The following is a 24,669-nucleotide window of genomic DNA, read 5'->3' as shown; positions in this document are numbered from 1 at the left end:
AAACTGAGAGAAGTTTTATAGCACAGTCTTAAAACAATTTAATTTCAACTTATTTTCTTGAAGTTTTGCAAGTTTACCCCATATGTTTTAGCTTCTACTGTTAAAAATATATACAGTCACAGCATTACAATAGTTGTACATGTCTGTTCTAAGCCAGCAAGGCATGCAGTGGTTATATTTTTTGAAGCTCCGTATTGTACATACCCTGTTCAACCCATACTTCTGTATCAGCAGTTTAATGTGCACATAACATACAGATGTCCTTCTATTCTCATGTTGCAGTATTCATCACAGTAGGGAGGTTGCCGCCTGCAGCACCGGACATCCAGCCAGTATACCAAAGTCTTTGGAGCAGGGAGGTACATGTGACGTCTCTGGTCACAGCCATAAACTGACGTAGGCCATAAAAGTGACATCTGCACATTCCCCCTTCAAAAGTTTTCTGCTACAGTGAATGTCGGACTCCTAGTCGCCATTTGGGAAGCAGATCACTCGTTATCCAGGCGACCGCTATAGACAACTGCTGCAGATAAGTACCCTGTTGGGTTTTCTATTTGTTTTTTTGCTAGTTTCTCAGACGTACATGTCCACTAGAAATGGGAAGTATGCTTATGGGAGACAAATTCCTCACAAGGACACCGAATAAAAGTGCGTTTTCTGTTTAGGAGAGGCCCACAATCATACATCCTGCCCCATTTGTAAATCCTTTGTTCCCAAGACTCTCCACAGCCATCTGGCTGTGTTGAAACTGTGCCTAGAAAATCAAAGGCTCCAGTGTCTCCCGCTTGGCATGGAGGGTGGGGTAGGCATGTCTGATGAGCCACCTCAGAAGAAGGCCAAGAAAATCAGGCCCGATTCCCATGCTGCGCCTCAGGTGTCCGGAAAAATTCTTGAGGCAGATGAAAGCCTGGGATCTCTTCAGACCTCCATTTCCCAACCAGGACTGGGAACCACTATGGAAGCTGGGATGGTTTAAACAATGAGTACGTCTGCTGAGGTTAATCAGCCATCAGATCCTGATCCTGATGGCAGAGGAGAACCACAGCTTGTATAGCCAGAAGGGCTTACTCCTTCCCTATCATCCTCCCAGACATCGGCTGCTAGACATACTCAGCCCTCTGCCCCTTTAAAGAGGAAACAAAAACTTAAACATTCTGAGCCCCACAACCTGTTCCTGGATGGGAAGTTTTTTTTCCACAGAGTCTTTTTAAGGCATTACAGGCCTTACAGACTCGACAACCACCAGCAGCTGCTCTTTCAGTGCACCCTTTAGAGCTTTCAGAGGAAGAGTACTCCTGCTCTGAGTAATCACACTGGCCTACTGTTCACAGATAGAGTCCCCTAAGGATTATTTTACCCCAGAGGAAGAGGATCATATCACCCGAGTCTCCTGGAGAAGAATTCACTTTTGGGGACACTATCTCCCTCATGAGGGGCCATTTTAAATGACAGGCCTCAGATGTCTCCAACACTAAGAAAAGGTACTTTGACCTGCAGCAAATGGAACAGCCACCCCCTTCTGCTGGCCTTCCAAGATGCCTTCATGGCTGCTTCACAGGCCCCAGATTCCCAACCCCCCAGCTTCTAAACGTCCAGACTGATTCTACAAGGTGCCTCAGGACACTCAATTTCTATTTAAAAATCCACCTGCAGACACAGCAGTTATTGCAGTTTAAGCAGATAAATCTTCCAGACAGTTACCCTTTACTGCTCTTTATCCTACTGATAAAAAACAGCAAATTCATGGACTGACTAGAGAAAAAAGTCTATACCTCCTCCACCCTGGCTATCGGAGCTGTCATTTACCAAACCCATATGGCTAGGTATGTCCTGGACACCTTTTCCAAAGTTACTACTCTCCTCTCTGAAGTTCCTGAATCACCAATAAAAGCTCAACTAAACACCATACTTTCCATTGCATCTCAGGAGGCTAGGCACTCTAAGTACAGCTTTGATGGTGTGGAAGCCTGTTCAAAATCAGCTGCCTCAGGTTCAGTGCTGAGAATATATTCCTGGGTGAGACTTCAGCCCCTACCTATGGATGTACAAACTAAACTGCTTGATGCACCTCTGGACAGTAAAGCCCTTTTTGGACAAGCTTCAGCAGAACTCCTTAAATCCCTTCAAGGGAAGGGAAAAGAACTACAAAACATGAAGCATTTACTTGTGTCTCCTACTCCCAGATATCACAGAAATTACCCAGAAAGCACTCCTTTGTCAGGAGATGGTCCTCCCACTCTGTGCCACCTCAGGCAAAGGGACGTAGGCAGTCTAGAAAAAGCTTTGCTCCTAGGTTTCCTTCCACTGCCTCATCCACCCCCTTTCAGAGTTAGTCTGACCAAGCTAGACCACCTCCACTGTGACTTACAACCTCTAAACCCCAATACCCACATCCCTTTCATCTCACCCTCTCCCTACCCTCCTGGCGGAAAATAACATCAGAAAGATGGGTCCTCACCATCATTCAGAGAGGGTACTTCATGATTTTGTGGACTTTGCCCCATTCCAGGGGATTCCTCAACCTCCTTCAGACCAAATTCATCTTTTCTCCACCATCATTCAACAGTTGTTGTCTCAGGGCACAATAGAGAAGGTACCTACTTCACAAAGAAACAAGGGGTTTTACTCCACAATGTTTCTGGTACCAAGAAAAGATGGTCCATGGAGACCAATTCTGGATTTATCTATTCTAAACCTGTTCCTCAAGGTATGCACTTTCAAAATGATTACCTTACCTCTTCTGCTACCGCTTATACCAACACAAGCCTTCATGGTAGCTCTGGATTTGAAGGACGCCTACCTTCACATTCCAATACACCCAGATTACAGGAAATTGCCACGTGTTGCCGTAGGTTCCTTGCATTTTCAGTTTTCTGCATTACCTTTTGGACTCTCCACAGCTCCTTGAGTGTTCACAAAGTGTCTTGCACCTCTTATTGCTCACTGCAGAACTCTGGGTATTCAAATATACCCATACCTAGATGACCTGTTACTTCATCAGGACCCTCAAACCCTCCTTTACCACAGACAACAGGTGATCATCACCCTGAATTAGTTAGGATTAATTGTAAACAAGAAAAAATCTCACCTGATCCCCACTCAAGTCCTGGTTTTCTTGGGTGCAGAATAAGAACAGACAAGATGAAGGCCTTCATTCCATACCAAAGGACCATGGACCTCACCCTTTACTTCAACAACCTAATCATCCTCACTTCTTTTCCATCAAGAGAATTCCTAAGATTAGGCCACATGGCATCTCTGATGTCCATGCTACCCCTGGCAAGACACCACGTGAGAAAGATCCAGTGGATTCTGAAATATTTATGGAGCCAACACACTCATCCCCTGGACACCCCTCTCACCCTCCTCCCATGTCTGAAGAGGGAACTACACTGGTGGATTTGTGCCATCATCCTCTACCAAGGAATCCCCTTACAGGTACCTGCCCCCCTACAACAAATTTCTACAGATGCCTCAGACGTGGTGGTGAGCAATACAGTACTATTGCACAACCACAAATGATTCGCTGTGCGGGGAAAATGGTCCACACTGAGAGACCATATCAACATCAATGAAATGAAGGCACTTTTTCTAACCCTACAAACCTTCAAACAAGCCCTATGCCCAGGAACCTTGAAAGTGATCACAAACACTGACTGTCCTGTGGTACATAAATGGGGGGGGGGGGACGAGATCCTACCATCTTTGCAGTTTACCCACTAAGATCTGGACCCTAGCATAATTGCTGCACATTCAACTGTGAGCAGTGTATATTCCTTCCACAGAGAATGTTATGGCACATACTCTCAGCAGAACTTCAGCATCCTCTCATAAATGGATGCTTCATAGAGAGGTATTCCTAGAGCTTATCCACAGGTGGGGTATTCCACAAGCAGACCTGTTCACCTCCTCTCAAAACAGACAGATGCCCTGGTTTTGCACAAGGGATCCACATCCCCAAGCATGGAAAGTGGACACTTTCTCTTTTTCTTGGGCGGGGATGTATCTTTATGCCTTCCCCCTTCACGCTAATTCAGAAGGTTCTCCTGAAAATTCATTGTGTCAAACCAAAAATCATGCTGGTGACCCCCTTTTGGCCAAGACAGTATTGGTTACCCTTTCTCCACCTTTCAGCCAAGGGCAGTCATCACAGGTTATCCCACTGGTTAGACCTACTCGCACAGGACAGGGGATCCCTTGTGAACTCTCAGGTGATCAGTCTCTAACTGACCTTGTGGGTGATAGGGTTCTCTGCTCAGAGGACATACTCTGTTCTGCAGGAGGCCAGAAAGCCTAGTACCAGGAGAAATTGTGTCAAAATGGAAAATATTCTCCAGCTGGTGTCAAAAAGAAAAACCAGGACCCGCTGAACATTCCTATACTGATGGTCTTTTCTTACTTGTGTGAGCTCCATCATTCAGGCCTAGTGTATTCTTCAGTTAAGGTTCATTTGTCTGCCATCTCTGCATGTCTGTCTTTATCTCTCCTTTAGCATCTAGATTGGAGTCAAGCTATTCTTGAAAGGGATACTCCATATCAAACCCCCCTGCAAACCTGTTCCTCTACCTTGGGGCTTGAATTTTATACTTGAAAAACTAACCTTGCCACCTTTTGAGCCAGCACTGTCAGCTTCTCTGAAACAGTCCACATGGAAAACAGTCCTGCTAGTGGCCCTCGCATCTGCCAGGAGGCTATCTGAAATTCAGGCCCTGATGGCCACTCCTCATCTCATTTTCCATAAGGACTGAGTCTAAGGACTAATCCTTCCTTCATGCCCAAGGTGGTTAATGAGCTCTGACTCGATCAGACCATTGACCTACCGTTTTTCTACTCCCAACCTCAGAATTCCTCAGAAAGGATGCTCCATTCATTAGATGTCCACAGACAACTTGGGTACTACTTAGATAAATCCAGACCTATTAGACAATCTGACCAACTGTTCATTTCCTTCCAACCTAGAGCTCTAGGAAAACCAGACTCCAAACAGACCATTTTTCATGGATCTCGAAGACCATCTGTACATGCTATTCTATTCATGGGAAGTAATTATCTGGCAATGTTAAAGCTCACTCCACTAGAGCAGCTGCCTTCTTTAAAGGGGTAGACTATGCCTCCATCCTAAAAGCAGCTACTTGGGCTTCAGTGTCATACCTTTACTAAGCACTACAAACTAAATTTAGCTTCAAGGGCTAGAGCTGGTTTTGCCAGATCTAGCCTACAAGGTCTCATCAACCAGGGACCACATGCCTCCTCCCAGGCTCATACCTAAAAGCTTTGGTACTCTCCCTGTTGTGGTGAATACTGCAACATGTGAATAGTGCTGTGATGAATACTGCAACATGAGAATAGAAGGACATAGAACAGTTGTGTAAGAACTTAGCATAACCTTAGATGTCCTTCTGTTCCATGTTGCAGTATTCAGACCCTCCCTTCCTGTCCCCTCTTACATCACCTTCCTTACTTGCTAACTACTTGTGGGATCACAGGCCTACAGGTACTTATCCTCAGCAGCAGACACACAGGTGGTAAAATACCCTGTAATCTGGTCCTCATGTCAGTCTGAAGGGACTTTCTTTTTAGGTCATATTTAATCTGTTGGGGTACTACAGTATACAGCAGTCCATTCTGAAGGGGGTACATGCAGACGTCACTTTTATGGCTGTGACCGGAGATGTCAGAAGTACCCACCCCCCCCCGCTCCAAAAACTTTTATGTACTGGACAGATGTCCAGTGCTGCAGGCAGCAACCTCCCCACTGTGATGAATACTGCAACATGGAAGAGAAGGACATCTAAGGTTATGGTAAGTTCTTACACAAGTGTTCTTTCTAATACATATAATTATTTACAAAGTTCCAGATAGCTGGGCTAGCAGTGTGACATCCACCCCCCCCCCCCCAAAAAAAAAAAATCAAGCTAGTTTTTCAAGTGACCCTTGAGAGGGTTGAGCCTGTCTGGAAACACCTTACCCCATTCCCTGTCTTGAGAACCCATCTGCATTGGCATTGCTAACCCCACTGCGATGCTGCACTGTCATATATGCTTGCAACCCTAGGCTCCTCCGCAGTAACTTGTCATTTTGCTGGCTGGCTCAATTGCTCCATGTTAAGGGATTGTGGTCTGTAACTACAGTGAATTTCCTTCCTTACAGATTTTGCAGTGCCCATATTATGGCTAGGCATTCCTTTTCTACAGCTGCATAACATTCCTCCCTGGGTTGGAACCTACAACTGAGATATACCACTGGGTGCTCTTCTCCCTCTGAGGAAACCTGGCTAAGTACAGCCCCCACCCCATGGCTTGAAGCATCCACCTGAACAACAAATGTTTTGCTGTAATCTGGACTGACTAACACAGGGGGTCCCCCCAAAGCTCCTTTAAGATTCTGGAATGCCTGCTCACATGCTGGGGTCCACTACCTTATCTGGCCTGTTTTTCCTTGTCAGGGCTGTGAGGGAAGCAGCTATGGTACTGTAATTACAGGCAAAGTTTCTGTAGTATCCCGCTGTCCCTGAGAATGCCCTCACCTGATTTTTGATAACAGGGGCAAGCCATGCCTGAATGGCTTCCACTTTGGCAGGTTCTGGCCTGATCTTCCCACTCTGTGTCTCAGGTAGGAGACCTCTGCCTTACCCACCTGACATTTGCTGGGCTTAATGGTCAGCACTGGCCTATGTAGTTTGCCCAGCACCTCCCAGCCATGCTGAAGGTGATCTTGCCAGGAATGGCTGTAGATGGCAATATCATCTAGGTAAACAAGGGCAAAATCTCCTGCTCCTGCTAAGATACAGTTTACCAGCCTCTGGAAAGTCACTGGAGCATTTTTCATCCCAAAGGGCATCTTTGTGAACTCATACAAGCCAAAAGGAGTCACAAAGGCTGACCTCTCTCTGGTACTAGGAGTCAAGGACACCTGCCAGTAACCCTTGGTAAGATCAGTAAGGTACTTAGCCCCACCCAGCTGCTGTAGGGCTTTGTCTGTCCTAGGGCATGAAATAAGCATCCGACTCTGTGTGACTATGTAATTTCCTTTAGTCCACATGGAACCTGTCATCTTTCTTTAGTACCAGGACCACTGTGGAGGCCTAGGGACTGCTGGACTCCTGGATTACTCCTAGTTTCAACATTTCCTGCATCTTCTCCCTCAGAGTCTGTTTGACTCTCTCAGGCACCCTGTTAGGGGCCTGTTTAATAGGCCTTTGGGATCCTGTATCCACATGGTGCTGCACCAGGTCGGTGCACCCTGGTTTCCCAGTGAACGTGCCCCCAAACTCCTGTAACACTGCTTGGATTTCTCAAAGCTGGGTAAGGGGATAGCTGCTGGGGCATTGCTTACCCCTTCCACTGAGGTGTCAGTCCAATCCTCACTGAGATCAGTCACCAGGTCTCTCACAGACAACTCCTGTCATCCACTGCAAGCACTCAGCACAAGGGCCTCTCTGTCATGGTAAGGTTTCATCATGTTAACATGGTGCAGTTTGTGCCCCTGCCTCCTGCCTAGCAGTTCTACTATGTAATCCAACAAAAATGTCACAGGATACCTTCTCCTTGAAAAGAACCAGACACCAGGCATGGTAAGGTTATAAGTGCTGTCGTTCCCTTTATTCACACTCAATACAAATGGAACTTCATCAGATACAAAACCTTACACACTTCCCCCATTTTTTATGTACAAGTTAATTGATTAATCACAATTAGTTAACTTAAATTAATTAGTTAAGTGTGCTCTCAAGTTAAAAGCACAATAATATGTTCTTTCTTTAAAAACATATAGCTGCGTATAATACATGAATAGTTCTATAAAAAATACATATATAATAAACATTTAATCTGTTAAGAAAATGTTTATAAGTAATACGTATATTAGATACTAACTTAATTGCTTCTATGTTCAACCACTTATACCATTTTTATCTAATCTCATCTGCTTTTAAATGAAGCAAGCTCCTTAGAGAAATCCTGTCATTGATACCAGGAAAAACTGTGGCTTTCAACAAAATCTGCCAGTGTGTTTCCCTATATTCTAAAGAACAGAGCAGAAAAATGGGAAACAAGTTAAAAAAGCGAATTTACCAACACATGTATGCAATTAAGAGACAAAACAAATGCCTTATTTAGACACAGCATGAACTGTAAGGATTTAAAAAAAATCCTCTTCTGTGTATTGGAAAAGGTAGGTAGATGGGGGGGGGGGGGGGGGGTAATTGGCCCTGTTTTTTAGAATATAGAAAAACACACTGGCAGGTTTTGTTGAATGCCACAGTTTTTCCTGGAATCAATGACAGGATTTCTCTAAGGAGCTTGCTTCATTTAAAGGCAGATGAGATTAGATAAAAATGGTATAAGTGGTTGAACATAGAAGCAATTAAGTTAGTATCTAATATATGTATTGTTATTTATAAACATATTTTCTTAACAGACGAAATGTTATGTATGTGTTTTTGTAGAACTATTCATGTATTAAACACAGCTATATATTTTTAAAGAAAGAACATATTAATGTGTTTTTAACTTGAGAGCACACTTTAATTCATTTAAGTTAATTGATTGTGATTAGTCAATTAAATTGTATATAAAAAAGGGGGGTATGTAAGGTTTTGTATCTGATGAAGTTCCGTTTGTATTGAGTGTGAATAAAGGGAACGAAAGTGCTTATAAACCTTACCCTGCCTGGTGTCTGGTTCTTTTCAAGGAGAAGGTATCCTGTGACATTTTTGTTGGCTTATTTGTTATGTAGTTCTACCATGTAGTTATCACTGACGTTCCTTAACACCTTGTAGAGTCCTTCCCCAGCTGCCTGCAGCTTGTTGTGTCTGACAGGAATGAGAACCATTACATGCTGCCCTACAGCACACACACTAGCTTGAGCATTCTTGTCATACCAGACCTTTTTCTGCTGTTGGATTTCTGCCAGGATCTCTTGCACCAAGGCCATGAGTTCCTTGAGCCTTGTCCTGAGGTTTAGGACATATGCCACAACAGACTCCTTGTGGGATTCGTACTCACCCTCGCACTCATCTCGAATCATATCTAGAGGTCCTCTCACCCTATGCCCATACAGCAACTCAAAGGTTAAAAACTTGTGAATTTCTGGGGAATCTCTCTGTAAGCACACAACAAATGGGGCAAGTATTTATCCCAGTCCCTCTTAAACTGGTCTGCAAATGCCCATCGCATGGACTTGAGTGTAGAGTTTAACTTCTCAACAAGACAATTAGTGTGGGGATGGTACAGGGTTGTCTTCAGGTACTTCACTCCACAGTACTTCCACAGACAAGCCAGCAGATCTGATATGAAATTGGCACCTCCGTCAGTCAGTATTTCTTTTGGGAAACCTACCCTGCTGAAAATCTCTAACAACATATTTTTCACTTTTTCTGCCTCAGTGGAGGACAGTGCCACTTCTTCAGGGTATCTGGCAGCATAATCTACTACCACTAGGGTATACTTCTTCCCTGTAGAGCTTGGGGTACTCAGATGCCCCACAATATCCGTTGCTACCCTCTGAAATGGCTCCTGAATCACAGGCAAAGTCATCAAAGGAGCTTTCAATAAAACAACAACAAAAAAAAAACAGATCCACACAATCCAGTACAGGTAAAAGCACAATTTAATGAATACTTCAGAGAGAAGTTAAGTGTTCATTAAATTGTGGTTTTACCTGCACTGGGTTATGTGGATCTGGCATTTTTAGTTTTATCAAAGGAGCTTTCACCTTGTCTCCTGCCTTTCCTACCTTTTGGCACTGCTCACAGGTCCTGCAGTATCCTTTTACATCTTTGGAAATCCCAGGCCAATAAAGTTCTGCATAATACGTCTTTTAGTATGCTTTATGCCGATATGACCTGGAAAGGGAATATCATGGGCTATGGCTAGAAGACCGACATTAGGCTTGAGCACTACCCATTGTAGTATTCTCTCATCCTCTAGCCCTCCCTCACCGGTCCACTGTCTATACAATAACTCTTTGACTTAGTATACAAATTCCCCCTTCCCTTGAGAATCAGGTGCCTCACTAGCTACCTCCCTCAGACCTTGTAATGTAGGGTCTGAGAGCCGAGTCTCTCTCAACTCTCTCCCAGCTCCCCCTCCACAGGAAGTCTAGTATTCTCTGACAGCGGTGCCTCACTGTCTGCCTGGGTACTACTACTCATTTCTGCCCTTGCAGTCACTCTGTCCAAGGGAACATCAGTACCCACAAGCAGCTGTGGCTCACTTTCAGTCTCACTGCTACAGGGTAGCACCCTCCCTGAAGTAACCACCTCACTAGTCCTGGCTGCAAGTGTGCAGTGCGTCTGCATCTTCCCCAGGCTACCAGGCCCACATGCTTGTCTCCAAGCCTGACTGCGTTTAACTGCATGAACACATGGTACTACATTATCAGTAAGTAAGGAGCTCAGGAACCGCATCAAGAGCTCTTGGTCAACATTATACTGTTTACATACCCTTTCAAACATATGAATGAAATTATTAAAATTATCCCCCTCTGTAAATTGTGGAAGAAATTTACTGACCTTTGTTGCTTCTGGGGTTTGTTTACTCCCTTCCCCATTACCTCCATGACTCTGGCAGAGTCAGCATCTCTTTATGCTACTTCTGCCTCTCATTCTCCTCAGCCTCCAGACGTCTCAGTTTCTCATTTTTCCTCAGCCTCCAGACATCTCAGTCTCTCTGCTGCTTCTTTTTCCAAACGCTTTAACTCCAGATGGATTTTAAGTCTTCTGTGGAAAGGTTGAGCTGTCCATTTTCTGAGAGTTGGACATCTCCAAGGCCAGCCTGGTTGTCCTTCTGATTGTTGGTCTGCGATCCAGCTGTGCCCAAAGTTACAAACATTTCTGCCTTAGTCAGGTTAGCATGCAGCAGTCCTTTAGCCTGGCACATCTCAGCCAGCTGGCTTTTTGTCAGCTTGCCATACTTCTCTGCTGACATGCATGCCTGCTCTCCCTGACTGACTAAGCTAACAAAAAAATAAATAAATAAACGAATTGTGATATGAAACTCTGAATGTTCACTGCATGGTTGATTGAGAGTACAAACACCTTCAGTGACCACTGTACACAGGCTACAGGAATTCAATATCCACACCACTACAAGCCATTTAATGTATGATGTGGCTATTCCACCACTACTGCCAATTAATATGTGATGCCCCTGCACTGGCCCAGTAATCAAGGAGTCTCAGTCCTCACCACTGACAACAGTGGGGGATGTACACAATGGGAGGATGACAAGTACACACACAGTAAAGTACAATTTCCCATAAGAGCACACAGAGACCACAGTCTGTTTTGTGGCTGGTTTCTCCCTCTTCTCCAGATCCCCAATAAGACTCTTCACTGGCACAGTTATAGGGTTGAGATCTCAGCTGAGTGGCCAAGCCAAAAACCTCCAGCACCCACTGTCCAACCAGTGCTTTGTGTCCCTGCCCGAGTAGCTGACAACCACACTCTAGGGTTGATTTATATTCAAAAGCACACACACAGCTGGGAAAGGCTGGCAAAGGTTTACTAGCTATGCCACCTTCTTCCCAGACTATAAGGTAGTTTCCATTGCCACCAGCCACTAATTATCAGCTACTGTAAGGCCCTTAACAAATGGTGTCCAATTCTTCTGTGTAATGTTACTATTATCCAAATGGTAGTTAGCAAGGCTACTTATTAGTGGCCTGTACAGTGTCACCATATAGATATGCAAGTACTCTAATAGCTTAAACATGTCTCAGAAATATCAGCCACAAAGATCGGTGTAAATATATTTAGTAATAAATAATAAAACAAGACAATACTCAGTAAGTCAACACAGTAACTTTAGAGTTCAAAATCACAGGAAATATTTAAAACAACATTGCAGGGCAGTCTCAAATATGAAAACTAATCTTTACTATATTCCTATCTGAATCTAAAAAGAGTTACTATGCCCTAGAAACTTACAATACAGCAAGGCAAGTGCAGATGTGATGAGTGGATGCTCTTGCTAGGTCCAAGACAAAATACAAAATGCATACATCAAGGAGAGATGCAGGTATATAAATATGAAGGAGATGCCTGCCCCAATCAAGGCACTCAATTCTCCGAACCATATTTGGATCCTGGGTACCTGTTCAAGTGGTTACAGACAATATCACAGTCAGTTTGCAAAATTGTTTTCCAAGACTCCTTGCAGGAAGGGCTGGAAGACAGTTGCCTTTCCTTTTCACTCTCTCCACCAATATCAAGGGTACATTTGAAGATTCTGAAGGAAAACCCAAGACCATTGTGGTGACTCCTTTCTGTCCCAGGCAGCCATGGTTCTCCCTTTTAGAAATGCCCAGGTGCAATTTAACACAAGCTTCCTCACTGACTGGATCTAGTCATAGAAGAACAGAGGTCTTTGATGCGTCCCAACATCATCAACTTAAATTGACTGTCTGGATGATAGGGTCCCAATTCCTCTTAAGCACTTGTTTACTAATCATGTGCAGCAGGTACTAATGAAAGCAAGAAAGGCCTGCTACTAGAAAATCCTACATTAGCAAATGGAGAAGTTTTTCTAGTTGGTGCCAGCAACATAACCAACACCCATTCAGGGCTAGTTGTTCTCTGGGGCTAAAATATCAGAGTTACAATCCTATGGCCTTTCTTATTCCTTTATTGTGGTTCATTTATCAGCCATTTGAGCATGTCTGCCCATTGAGCCATCTCTTTCAGAGCAGTCTCATTTCAAAATGAAATGATTTAATTATGTTGTAAATTCCACTCCTGACAGGTTTGACTTTAAACGTCTTATGAAATTTACTTTTTCTCAATTATACTGTGCATTTTATCATTTAAGTCTATATTGGTAAATCTATATATCTTAGTACTATTTAAAACTTGCTTTTTGGAGATTTTCTCCCCTGGCCTCTGCTGAAAAAGGGCGCGAGCACAGACGGACTAACCCTGTCAACAAATATCAAATCATCTTCTTTCGGCTTTTCCTGGTTAGGGGTCGCCACAACGGATCACCTGTTTGCTTATGAGTGGCAGTAGAGTTTTTACGGTGTCTAGTTGCCAGCCTGGCACCCAACCTTCCACAGAAGGCACACGTATGCACTCACGCCTAAGGCCAATTTAGTGTGTCTAATCCACCTACAGCATGTCTTTGGGATGGGGGGAGGAAACCCATGCGACCACAGGGCATGCAGACTCCGCACAGAAGGCACCCCAGCTGAGGATCGAACCAGCAAACCTCTTGCTGTGAGGCGACAACGCTAACCGCTGCACCACTGTGGCCGCCCCTGGTCAACAAATATCAAATAAATAAGTAAAATGTTCTTGAAAAGGGTTTTGAGTAAGAATTCTCCATGAAAACCAGTGTCCCCTCCCTGGGATCTTAATTTTGTTTTAAAGAAGCTAACATATGAACCAGTTGACCTATCTGACTTGAGATTCTTAACATGGAAAACAATTTTACTGATTGCTCTGATCTTGCAAGGATACCCGAGTTGCAAGCTCTTAGTGTCAACCCTATCTCATTTTCCATAGGGACAGGGTTTCTTTAAAAACAAATCCTTCTTTTATACCTCAAGTAGTGTCTGAGTTTACTTTTAGCCAAATTGTCCATATCCCCGTTTCCTTTTCTGAACCTGAAATTGAGGGAGAATGGGGATACTCCATACCTTGTATGTCCAGACAACTCAAGTTCTATATTGACAGAACTAAATCTTTCAGATCTTCGTTTGTTGTTCGTTTCTTGTGAAGGTAAGGAGGGAAGGGCAACCTGTATTAAAACAGACTATTTCCAAATGGTTGTCTAAGGCTAGTATCTTGTGTTGAACTTAGCATAACAAAACTGTTCCAGGCAGGGTCAAGTTCCAGTCTACCAGAGCCTTGGCTTCATCTGTGGCATTTTGGAAAGGGTTGGATTCTGGAAGTATTCTAGAAGCTGCAACTTTATCATTTGTACGTATGTTTACAAAATAGTGTAAGTTGGATTCCTCCTGTAGGTCCAGATCAAGCTTTGCTAGGATCATTCTCCAGAGCTCTTGGATTCTTCTTCCATCTCGCAGATATAGTTAGCTAAGTCAGTCTAGCCGTATACCTAAGGCTAGTGCAGCAGTGATCAATATGACGATCATAATGTAGTTGTGTAAGTTAATCTTACCATAACAGTAGATGTTTGAATGACCACTATTGCAGTGGCTGCTCCCTTCCTCACCCTTGTTTTTGGTGTGTTTTTATGCCAGGGTGTGGACATTTTTGTTACATTCTAGCATTGTGCTTTCAGAGCTCATCCTCCCTTTGCTGACAGGAAAGCTCTGAAAGGCTTCCTGCCCAACCTTGTCTTATTCAGCTCAGCTCGAACTGCTTGACAGTTTGGACGCATGGAAGGTGCCCTAAAGTTTTAGAAGCTGGCCAGCTGTTATATCCTTGGCAGGATATAACCCATTTATCGAAGGATACTGCAGCTGTGATCAAACATCTACTATTAAGTTTAACTTACACAACTGTACTTTGTGTCTGGATTATAAGCGTAGTGCCCTGTCGCATTGTGTTCTTTACACTTTTCCTTAATTTCTGTTATATGTAAGTTACATTTACTGCCACTTTATGGTGGTTCCCTGTTGTTATGACTGTTAGATTGCTGCCGTTAGATAGGTGCCTCAGCAAAGTATTGAACTGTTCTTTGTTAAATAATTTGCTATAAATAAGCACACATTTACTTTGGGTATAAATAAGTACACATTTACATCAGAGGCTCAAGGTATGCTAATCTGCATCTGATGCACAAAACTTTACAGACCATGTTATTTATAGATATTTACTAGCTTTTGTGGCAGCAGTTTTGCATTGTTTTGCTGTCAATGCCCTGATTACATTTCCTTTGCCATGCAGGTGTTTGGAAGAAATTTTATACTCCTTGTCGTCATTGGAAGTCTAGAAGAAATGCAGAGTAAAGCTGTGGTGTTCTTTATATTTTACTCATGGAGCATGATTGAAGTTTTCAGGTAGGTCTCATTTTTATCTTGCCCAACTTGATTTAACAGACGTATAAATTTTAATTGTTTTTGATTAATCTGAAAACATGTATGTTTGCTTATGGCTTTTCACTGTTTTGGGAACTATGCCGTTATCTTGTTAACTTAAAATCCCTGTTCCAGTGAAAAGCTTGCCAGCTTTTTAGAAGAGGCCTTCTGTGTCCTCCCACAGTTATACTGTGCATCTTTCAGCTCAGCTCTCCCAGGTTAAACAGGATAATGCACCTAAAAGGGAGCTGTGGACAATTGGATTGGTATTCATTAATTCACCTTTGGTATGACTGGTCTGACCTTCCTTGAAAGGAGATGCAAGGCCTAGGGGGTGGATACTAGCAATTCAAACATAGTCTTATGGCTCACTTGCCTTGTACCTCCCATGATTCTGTATTTCATTTTAAAGGAAACTTAGTCATAGTAGGATGTAGTCAGTCAGCAATTTGAAAATAGTGGTTTTATGTAGAAAACCTGGCTAGAACCAGTCAGGCAAACACTATATTGACTTTCCCCACTGCCGCATTACCAGATGTGGCATCTCTGAGTAGTCTGTGTTAGGGATTTCAAAGCCCTTTGTTTGTGTGGCTCAGACTCCTCCTTCTCTGTCTTGGTCTTACTAGTGATTTTTTTAAAGACTTTTATCATGTGGCATTAAGTTCTCATTCTAAATTCAAAAATTACTGCTTTTGCTGAATTTTGGGCACAGTCCGATTTTTATTCAGAGGTTCTAACTAAGCTTGCAGCCAGTGAGAGCATTGAAAGACTTAGATATATCACTTATTATTAGTGGGCAATTTAGTGCCCCTTATAAAGTAGACTTTGGCCATGTATCCCAGGTGAAAATTTGCTATCACCTGTACAGTCATACAGACTGATATTAAAGGTTGTTAGTCAAGTGCTGTTATAGCCTGTTTCAAAAATGGGAAGATACTTTGGGTTAGGTGCACGTCAAGGCTGGTAGTAATGTTAATGTGATGTTAAATGTGTACGTCTGTTAGTGTGTTTACTTTACCAGTGGTTCTATTTAGCTGAAAGAGGGCTGAGTAGTTCACAACATGGATGTTTAATCAGAAATTATCCGTCTGGAGCTCTAAAAGACTGATAGAGGGATATTGCATTTACTGTACGAGTAGCTAAGGGTACAAAAACTTGAGCTCATTTCAGCTTGGAAACCTTGAGTTCTTTTGGGTTGGTTTAGGTGCTTAGAGTGGAAATTGCCTAAGGTGGCATTACATTCAATGATGGGTCTAATGGAGAAATAAAGGGTAAATATAACAACTGTGCAGGATCAAAGGATTTATTTTGTAACATGATAGACATGGGTACTTATGCTGACAAAATCTCCTTTGACCACCAAGCTCAAGACTGGGTGAAATTTAGGTGGAATGTTAACCATATTCTCTGCAGTGTTTATGATGCTAGATTTGCTAAAGGAAACCATTCTGCAGTTCTTGATTTGATGGTAAATCCAAGATTAACTCACCAAGTAGTTTAGTCTGGCTTATTGGAAGACTTTAGTATCACAATGATAACTACCCCCAGTTTGCAGTTATCAGCATTACGCTATAGTCCTTTTTCAGCCTTTCTGTCAGAGTACATTAGGAAGTGGATGGATATCTCTGGGACATTTTTGACATTCTGTCTAGAGCAAATATCCCCAACCTTAATTATATCAGTCTGTCCGGTAACTGGTTAGAAGTCCAGTGAGCTATGATAGGTTAATGCTGAGTTGAGAGAGTTTTTCGGTAATCCCAGCATGGGGAATAGTGTCAGAATACTTGGCAAGGCCTGTGTCTCAGTAATGGACCCGTGTGTTTTTTCATTTGTTTTATTACATCCCTTTTAAAGAACACTGGATGATTGGACGTGATCTGCCTTTCAGGTATCCATGTATGTAAGTTTACCTGCAGTGTTTATCTGCTAAGCTATAGAATTTTCCATAATCTTGCAAATAATAATAAAACTAACAAGTTTGTAATGTTCAGAATCGGTAGAGGGGACTATCTTTCTATTAGGGTCCCACAGTAGCCATTCTCCACACTTTGGGGATGTAATCAGTAAACGCTCAAGTTGAAGAGTTGGAGGAGTGTTTTTTTTTTTTGCTGAAGAAAGGTAGAATTGTCTTAGCACTTCTCAATAGGCATTTGTTGCCATTGTCCAGAGAATGTTAGATTTCTCAGGCTTGCTTATCCATGTAGTCATCTTGGTATTCTGTTTTACCTTTGTTCAGAGAATGACTTGCAAGCCGCATCCATTTGTTATTGTCAGGGTTGTCGTAGCTTTAATCCAGTATAAAAAAGTATTGCATGAGTCTGTGTTTTGGACAGCTAATTATTATGGCAGCTGTATTCTCTTGACAATACAGTACATTTTGTGTATCCATGTTCATCCAGTTTACAGGCATTTTCTCGAGTTCAGGGAAAGTAATGTAATTTCAGATATTGGTATTCACTTTTACAGCATTCTTTCAAGTATTACATCCATGAAGAGCTTAGCAGCTGGGACAGTACTTTTAGTAGGAAGCATGCAGCTGTTTTCTTGCCTTAAGCAGTGTTTTATAAAGCAGCATCTGAGGAGGAGGTTATTTCTGCATTGTTTTTAGTGACAATTAGCCCCATTGCCTAAATTGCTGATTGCCTTGCAGTTCCTAAAGTTTTGGATGTTCTTAATACCACAGAAGCTAGAAATATTCTTTCCTTTGTTAAAGATTGAAGCAGACTCTGATAATGCTGTGGTTCAGGTTGTTGGTGGAAAGAGAATGATTTCCATTTAGTTGGTTGGGGGGGGGGTTCATTTTCCTGATGTTGGTGTCCACAATCTTTCACCTAACACTACTAAAATTATACTCTACTCCCTTGTACAGTGTTTCTCTTTTTCTGTCAGCTGTGTGGCCATGGAGGGTAGTATACTTGAGTAACAATGGGTGTTGATGTTAAAGCTCTCCACATAGATTTGTAGGGAGGATTTACTTCTTGCAAAAATATATATTTTGGTATTGAGAGGTAGTTTTCAGTCTTTCAGGATCAGCCTATTTGCATTCATCAGTTTTAGTCCACATTTCTTAATTGATTCATAGGGAGTACTTAAATATTGCAGTACTGTCTGCTTCCCCAGTACTTTTTATGTAGAGGTGTACATGTGTTAAACTTCAAGCTTGTGAACTCCATTAGAATCTACTGCTTTACAACTTGCTTAACCAAATTCTGGTCCAATATCCATTGTAAAAAGAGTTAATCCTTGCTTGCTCATAGCATCCTTTACTAAGGGAGTTTTTGAATAAGATTTTCCTTAACAAAACTTTCAGAGGGATGCTTGTGCTAGCTCTGTGCTATAGAGGTATAAAGACTTGACTGTGCCAACGCAGGTTGATTATTTGTTTGATAGCGGGAAGATTGACTAGGAAAGGGAAATGAATGATGAAGTGAGCCTGAATACAGACTGATTTGTCACAGGTAGATAACCCCTCAAGCTGCAGCTATTCTTCCCATCTTACCAGTGTTGGAAGATGCCTTCCTTGCAGCTAGTGCTTTGACTGATAAGTCATCTTCCAGCTCCAAAAAAATCTGACAGGTTATGTAAAGTGCCTCATACTCATGAATGTCTGTTTAGGAACCCCAGAGCAAATCCAGTTGTGGTCTGTCTGTCAAAACTTTCCTCGTCTAATAACCTTGTGGTAGTTAACTCTATTTCACCTGATAAGGATGTTAGTGGTTGGTGTTTTTGATCAATTTGAAAAGAAGGTATATACTTTTTTCATGCTAACATGCTAACTATCAAGTTCATGTACAAGTATCTGTTGGCTGCATTTGGTAAAATGGAAACCTTGTTAGCTGACCTTCCTCAGCTGGACCCTAGAATTTATTTAAAATTCTCTTTCTGACAGTAGAATTTATTTAAATTCTCTTCCTTCATCTGTGTCCCAGGTGACCAAATGGCTAGTTAAATATTCTTGTGACATGCTGATGTATAGTCCTCAGTAGCGAAAACTGGCTCAGTAGATGACAGAGTTTACTTGACTGCACTCCCAAAACTTTCCAGGTGATGTGAAGGCTGAACTGTTGAATCCCCTTTTGAATAAAGGGGTGCTATTTGGATCCTCCTCTGTGGAGGGTATTAAAAGATTTGTTGAAAGGGAAAAGCTCATTCAAGCAGTATCTTAAACATTTCAATTCTCCATTCCTAAAAACAGTAGGAAATTTCCATACAGTCAAGCTTCTTTTTGTAGATGCGATACAAGCAGTCCTAGCAAAAGAAAAAAAGGTGTTTTGAAGTTAGCATGGAATTTGACATTATGTTCACAATATCTACTGGGACAGAGTAGAAAGAGCCTTTTTGAGTGAGTTCTGACCAGATTTGGGGAATATTTTGTAAGTTCTTGACTTGGGTCAAGAAAGATTTATAATTATTCTTAGATCTGATGCCCTTTCATTCTTCCTCACTGATGAGTTATGGATCCGACCTTGGATCTGATTCAGACAAATTTTTCAGACTTGGATCCTAGTCTGTGCTCCTCCCTCTGCCCGTAATGCCCTACACCATCCCCTGTTCCTCAGATCGAGTTTACTGCCTACTGATTAATAGAGACAGGACAGATTAAAAAAAAAAAATAGAGGCTCAAACCAGGAACATGAAAGTTCCAACAACATCCAAAGATCCTTCTAAGACTAACAAGGCCAGGGGATGACTGGAAAGGAAGGTGAAGAAGAATGAAAATGGACAACCCAGATGCCAAGTTATGGTAAGTACATAACTTCTAAATCTGATGTTGTCCTTTTCATTCATTCTCACTGATGGGTAAGGGTCCCCTGCTGCGTAACTCTTGGGAGGCCTCTAGGAAGGATATGCCCGAGCCCTGTTGAACCAAAGAAGGCTCTGCTTCTGCAGACAATGTTCAATTTATAATGTGTCACAAAGGCATGACTCTCTGATCAAGTGGGTGTAGCACAAATATCACCAGTAGAAGCTCTGGAGGAAAAAGCAGATGAGGTAGCCATAGATCTAGTAGAAGGGGCTCTAGGAGGGTGAGTTAATTTCAGGACATTTTTTTAATAGATCAGAGAAATAGTCAGTAATCCATTTGGCCAGGGTAATTTTGGAGAATAAAAACGTGCCAGCGTTTTTTAAATTAAGCAAACACACTTTTATTAAATAACTGTGTACATCTGGTAAGTGCTTTCATTTCTAATATGGAACATCTTCACACCAGTTTAGTATAAAACAACCCTATTAAACATATTTCATCACAGTCACATGATGCAACATTAATTGATACTTAAATGATTTAATCCTTTCGTTTTCAAAACCACCTTGTAATTTTCCCTTTCTTTCATACGAGAAAAAAGCAAAAACTGGAAAAAACTTGAGAACCAGCTAAAAATTGGCAAAGTAGAGCTTAAATATTTTCTGACAGTCCGGCTGTAAAGTTTTAATCCCTTTTAATCAGTAAAGTATTTTTTCAAAAACAAGCCAGTTTTCTTAAAAAAAATCAGTTGGAGGTAAAAACTTCAGAGAACACACCAGTCTTTCTTCTAATTTCTTCTAATATCTTTATTTCTGTTCCGGGTGGAGTAGGAGGCAAGTGAGCGCTGTGGTTTGGTTTTGGCAGAACCTGTTAAACCCAACTTCACTGTCAAACTGCAGCCCAGTGTAGGATATCACTGTGTAGATCCTTGCTTTTTCTCTCTCTGATAAGGAGTTCCAGGCTATGGGCAGGTTTTGGAAATTGCATTTGCCCTGTCTGTGCAGCTGCTTGACTGTGTATTATGCACATTTTATTTCCAGAGTGGTCTGCCTGATGAATTATGCTGCATTTGGAACTTTGCTGGAAGACTCTTTTACAGTGCAGACTACTTTGCAGTTAAGGATAAGGAAGGATACCTAAAAGTGAATTTGAGGAGATGGAACTAGAGATTTACAGAGCTTAATTAACTGACTTGTTTGTGAGGGAGATTAAGCAGTTCCCAGAGACTGGTTTTCTGGAATTTGAGATTAGTTTTTGAGCCTGAACTACTACTACTTCTACTTCCGGCTTTTTCCCGGTTAGGGGTCGCCACAGCGGATCACCTGTCCGCTCATGATTGGCAGTGGAGTTTTACAGTGTTGAGTTGCCAGCCCGGCGCCCAACCTTCCACAGAAGGCACATACACACACACGCACTCGCACCTAGGGCCAATGTGGAGTGTCCAATCCACCTACTGCATGTCTTTGGGATGTGGGAGGAAACCGGAGCACCCGGAAGAAACCCACGCGACCACAGGGAGGACATGCAGACTCTGCACAGAAGGCACCCCAGCCAAGGATCGAACCGGAGAACCTCTTGCTGTGAGGTGACAGTGCTAACCACTGCACCACCGTGGCCGCCCTAGTTTTTGAGCCTGAACACTAACAAGAAATCCCTCCTGGTTGATGGGTGAAATAGGTAATAGATGTTTTAAGCACCAAGTTTGTATTAAAGCATTTGAACAGTGAAACAAGAAGAAGTAAGTACCATTTTAATTACAGGAATTAGGTAAAATGTCACTGTCTTTTGCACTGTTTAATTTTATGCAGCTTGTACAGGTGTTGTCAATGCAGTCTGTCCACCCATACCAGATAAAGTACTGCAGTATTAAGTACTGTTTAGACATTATTACTTAGTCAGTTTCTTTGGGAAAATTTGCCCAATGACAGCTGTAGATATACGTACTATACTGTGATGTTTACTGTAATATTTTCTTTTCAGGTTATGTGATCTGAGGTTCTGCCTGCTGGGAGCTCAGTGGCATGGCCTAACTTTCAGAGCTCTACACTTCCCCCTCTTGGCTTTGGCTGACTCCCTCTCAGATGTCAGTGGTATAAAGGGGCATCTCCAGATTCTTGTTGCTGTTTGGAAATTGCATGCTTTTTACAAGAGTCATCAGTTTGTGTCAACCTGGTTCCAGGAATCCACATAAGTGTGTCACTGGGGAAATCTTACTGTCTGCTTTACTGTGGGTGATATTAGTCTTCATAGGTGCCATATAAGGATTTTGGAAAAGTTAACAATTGCCTTGGGTGTGTGAAGCAAATTCTTCACCAGTTCTTATCCCTGTTGCTTGTTTTGTCTAGGCTTCTGTCATAAGATGGGCAGTTGTGTCCATTATGCTTGGTCCAATCCGAGGGCAGTTCATGGTTGCCCAGAATCATTTTGGGATGGTCTAGATTGCAGGAAGTCGTGAATGCACTTTATCCAACTCAGACATTGTGCTGACCTCCCACTCAGACATGGTGCTGACCAAGGCATCCACTGGCCAGCTGTCAAGGATAAGCACTTTAAGTACCCAAGGGAGAAGTGAAGGGAAACTAATGATAGCCTCAGAATCAGAGGGTTTTCCTTTGCCTAATAACATCATGAATGCTCACAGCCCCCAGAAATTTGAGTTAGTTACTGATAAAGCCTCTGACATCGTTTTGGAGATTACCATGCTGCTGAACATTGGTATGTTCTTGTGGGCCAAATGTAAGCCTCCGTCTGTCAGTTCAGAGGCTGTCTTGAAGGCTTCTAGAGTCAACATCTGTATTGTCATTATTGAGAGAGAGAGGTCAGTGTCCTGAAACTACTTGCATTTGAGGTTGTTAGCCAAGGCCAAATATAGTTGAGTGTCCTCCTGCAAGCCATAGTCTGTAAGGTAGCTGTCCTTTATGATCTGAGGCCCAAGACTTCCAAACAATATCACGTTTCCACCAAGTAACATTTGACTGCAGTGGTGGTGCTGCATTATTGTTGTCGCTTCACAGTAAGATGCTGTCCTGTTTGATTCTCAGCTAGAGCATCTTCTGTGTGGAGACATGCATGAATGGGCGTACCTTCGTTGAAGGTTGTGTGTCAGGGCTGGCAACTTGGCACATAAAAATCTACTGCCAATCATTAGTGGACCAGAGTTCCGCTGTGGCGACCCCTAACCGGGAAAAGCCGAAAGACCCAGCAACAACCAAGTAACATTTGATTTCATTATCTTTTTTGGAAATTTCTACTTTGTCAGGTATCCTAAATGTAAAAGGACTGAACTTAACCCAGAAGAGGTTTCAGATGCCCATGAGTAAGTGGTTGATGAGCCTGCATTAAAAAAATAAAAAATTTCCCCCTCATACTTAGTCTGACACTGATGACACCATATCCTCTTCTCTACCAGAGGTTGTCTCATTTGGAGGCACCTTTCAGTTGATTAAGGAAGCTTTCAGATAGGAGGCGAAGTTTTTTCAGGCCCAGTTAAGATGAAACTAATTGATGGGTCTGCAGAAGTGTAAGAATGCTTTAGAAGCACTACAAGATACCAGTCCTTAGTACATCAGTGGAGTTAGACTTCCCACCACTGGTTCTAGGAAGCCTAACTACTTTTACAAAGTTAAGGATTCAGACAAGGTTTTGCACTCAAGAAACCACTAAATGGATCCAGCTGTTGTATTCTTGAACTCCAGTAGGGGAACTTCTTCGTCGCTATCCAGGTACCCTTTTTCCAATAACACAGAGAGCAAGATGCTCCTCCGCTTTGGGAAGAAGACGCAAGTCTCTGCTATCCTGACTCTTAGATGTGCTAAACTGCTAGATGTGCATTAACTGAGTCTCTACCAACTCAGATGGATTCTAAATTGCTGAAGATCTGACAAGGCCCTAAAGGGGGAGATGCTTAAGCTGTGCAACCTCAGTGCATTGGTTTTCAAGCATTTCATGAAATGTGACTTTGATGTTCTTGATGCATTTTGCAGGGCAGCATCTACTAGGAACTTAGACGAAAAAAGCCCCCAAATCATGAAACCAACAGGAAACCATGCACAATAATGCGGTTGAATGCACAGTCACTTAAGAAGTTGCCAAAACTGGATCAATCAGCATGTAAACTTTTATTGAGATGTATACACAAGCGCTTTCGTCTCTCAGTTCAGAGACTTTATCAAGATGAAAAACAGAACAGGAAGCACATCATATATAACCCCATCCCAATCAACAACAATTACCAAGCCATCATTCAGTTAACCCAGCAAAAGCACTTCAATACACTTTCTAAAACATTTCTTAAAACACTGTTTGTCCAAAAGAATTAAAGCATCATAATAAAAGTATACAAGTCTGCCCCACTCATAAAAAATGCAAATTGGATGATATAAAAAAATACACATGCATATTCATAAAATGTAGTAAAAAAGACATTGTATCGACTGAGGGGCATTCATTTAAATTTGCCATTGATATGTTAAGGAGGGATCCGAGGGGGACCATGGCCTCTCCAACTAGAGAAGTTGGAGGCATTCTGGCAACTAAGAATGAATGCAACCAACTCGCCAGGTTTAAATATGTTTTCCCTGGCTTGCTTTTTGAAATTAAAGGCACTTGAAAGGTGATGGCCTTTCCTGGGGCATATTTTTGTATAATTGTCTTTTTTACTACATTTTATGAATATGCATGTGTATTTTTTATATCATCCAGTTTGCATTTTTATGACTGGGGCAGACTTGTATATTACGATGGCTTGGTAATTGGTGTTAATTGGGATGGGGTTATATATGATGTGCTTCCTGTTCTGTTTTTCATCTTGATAAAGAACAGAGGCGAAAGCGCTTGTGTATACATTTCAGTAAAAAGTTTATATGCTGATTAATCCAGTTTTGGCACCTTCTTAAGTTACTGTGCATTCAGCCGCACTATTGTGTGTGGTTTCCTGTTGG

General features: G+C 42.2%; 1 protein-coding gene across 1 annotated transcript in view; it reads left to right on the top strand.

Annotated features, from left to right (window-relative positions):
• HACD3 (3-hydroxyacyl-CoA dehydratase 3) overlaps window positions 1–24,669 on the top strand; it is a 1,036,541-nt gene that overhangs the window by 855,667 nt on the left and 156,205 nt on the right. The window contains exon 8 of the mRNA XM_044076349.1: window positions 14,852–14,964. Within this exon, the coding sequence (XP_043932284.1) occupies window positions 14,852–14,964 (113 nt within the window). The remainder of the gene's footprint in view (window positions 1–14,851; window positions 14,965–24,669) is intronic.

This window comes from Protopterus annectens, chromosome 7.part0 (genome assembly GCF_019279795.1).
Source record: "Protopterus annectens isolate FY-2018-M chromosome 7.part0, PAN1.0, whole genome shotgun sequence".
NCBI lineage: Eukaryota > Metazoa > Chordata > Ceratodontiformes > Protopteridae > Protopterus > Protopterus annectens.
The sequence above is the reverse complement of the archived record's forward strand: the minus strand, read 5'-3'. Positions and strand labels throughout refer to the sequence as shown.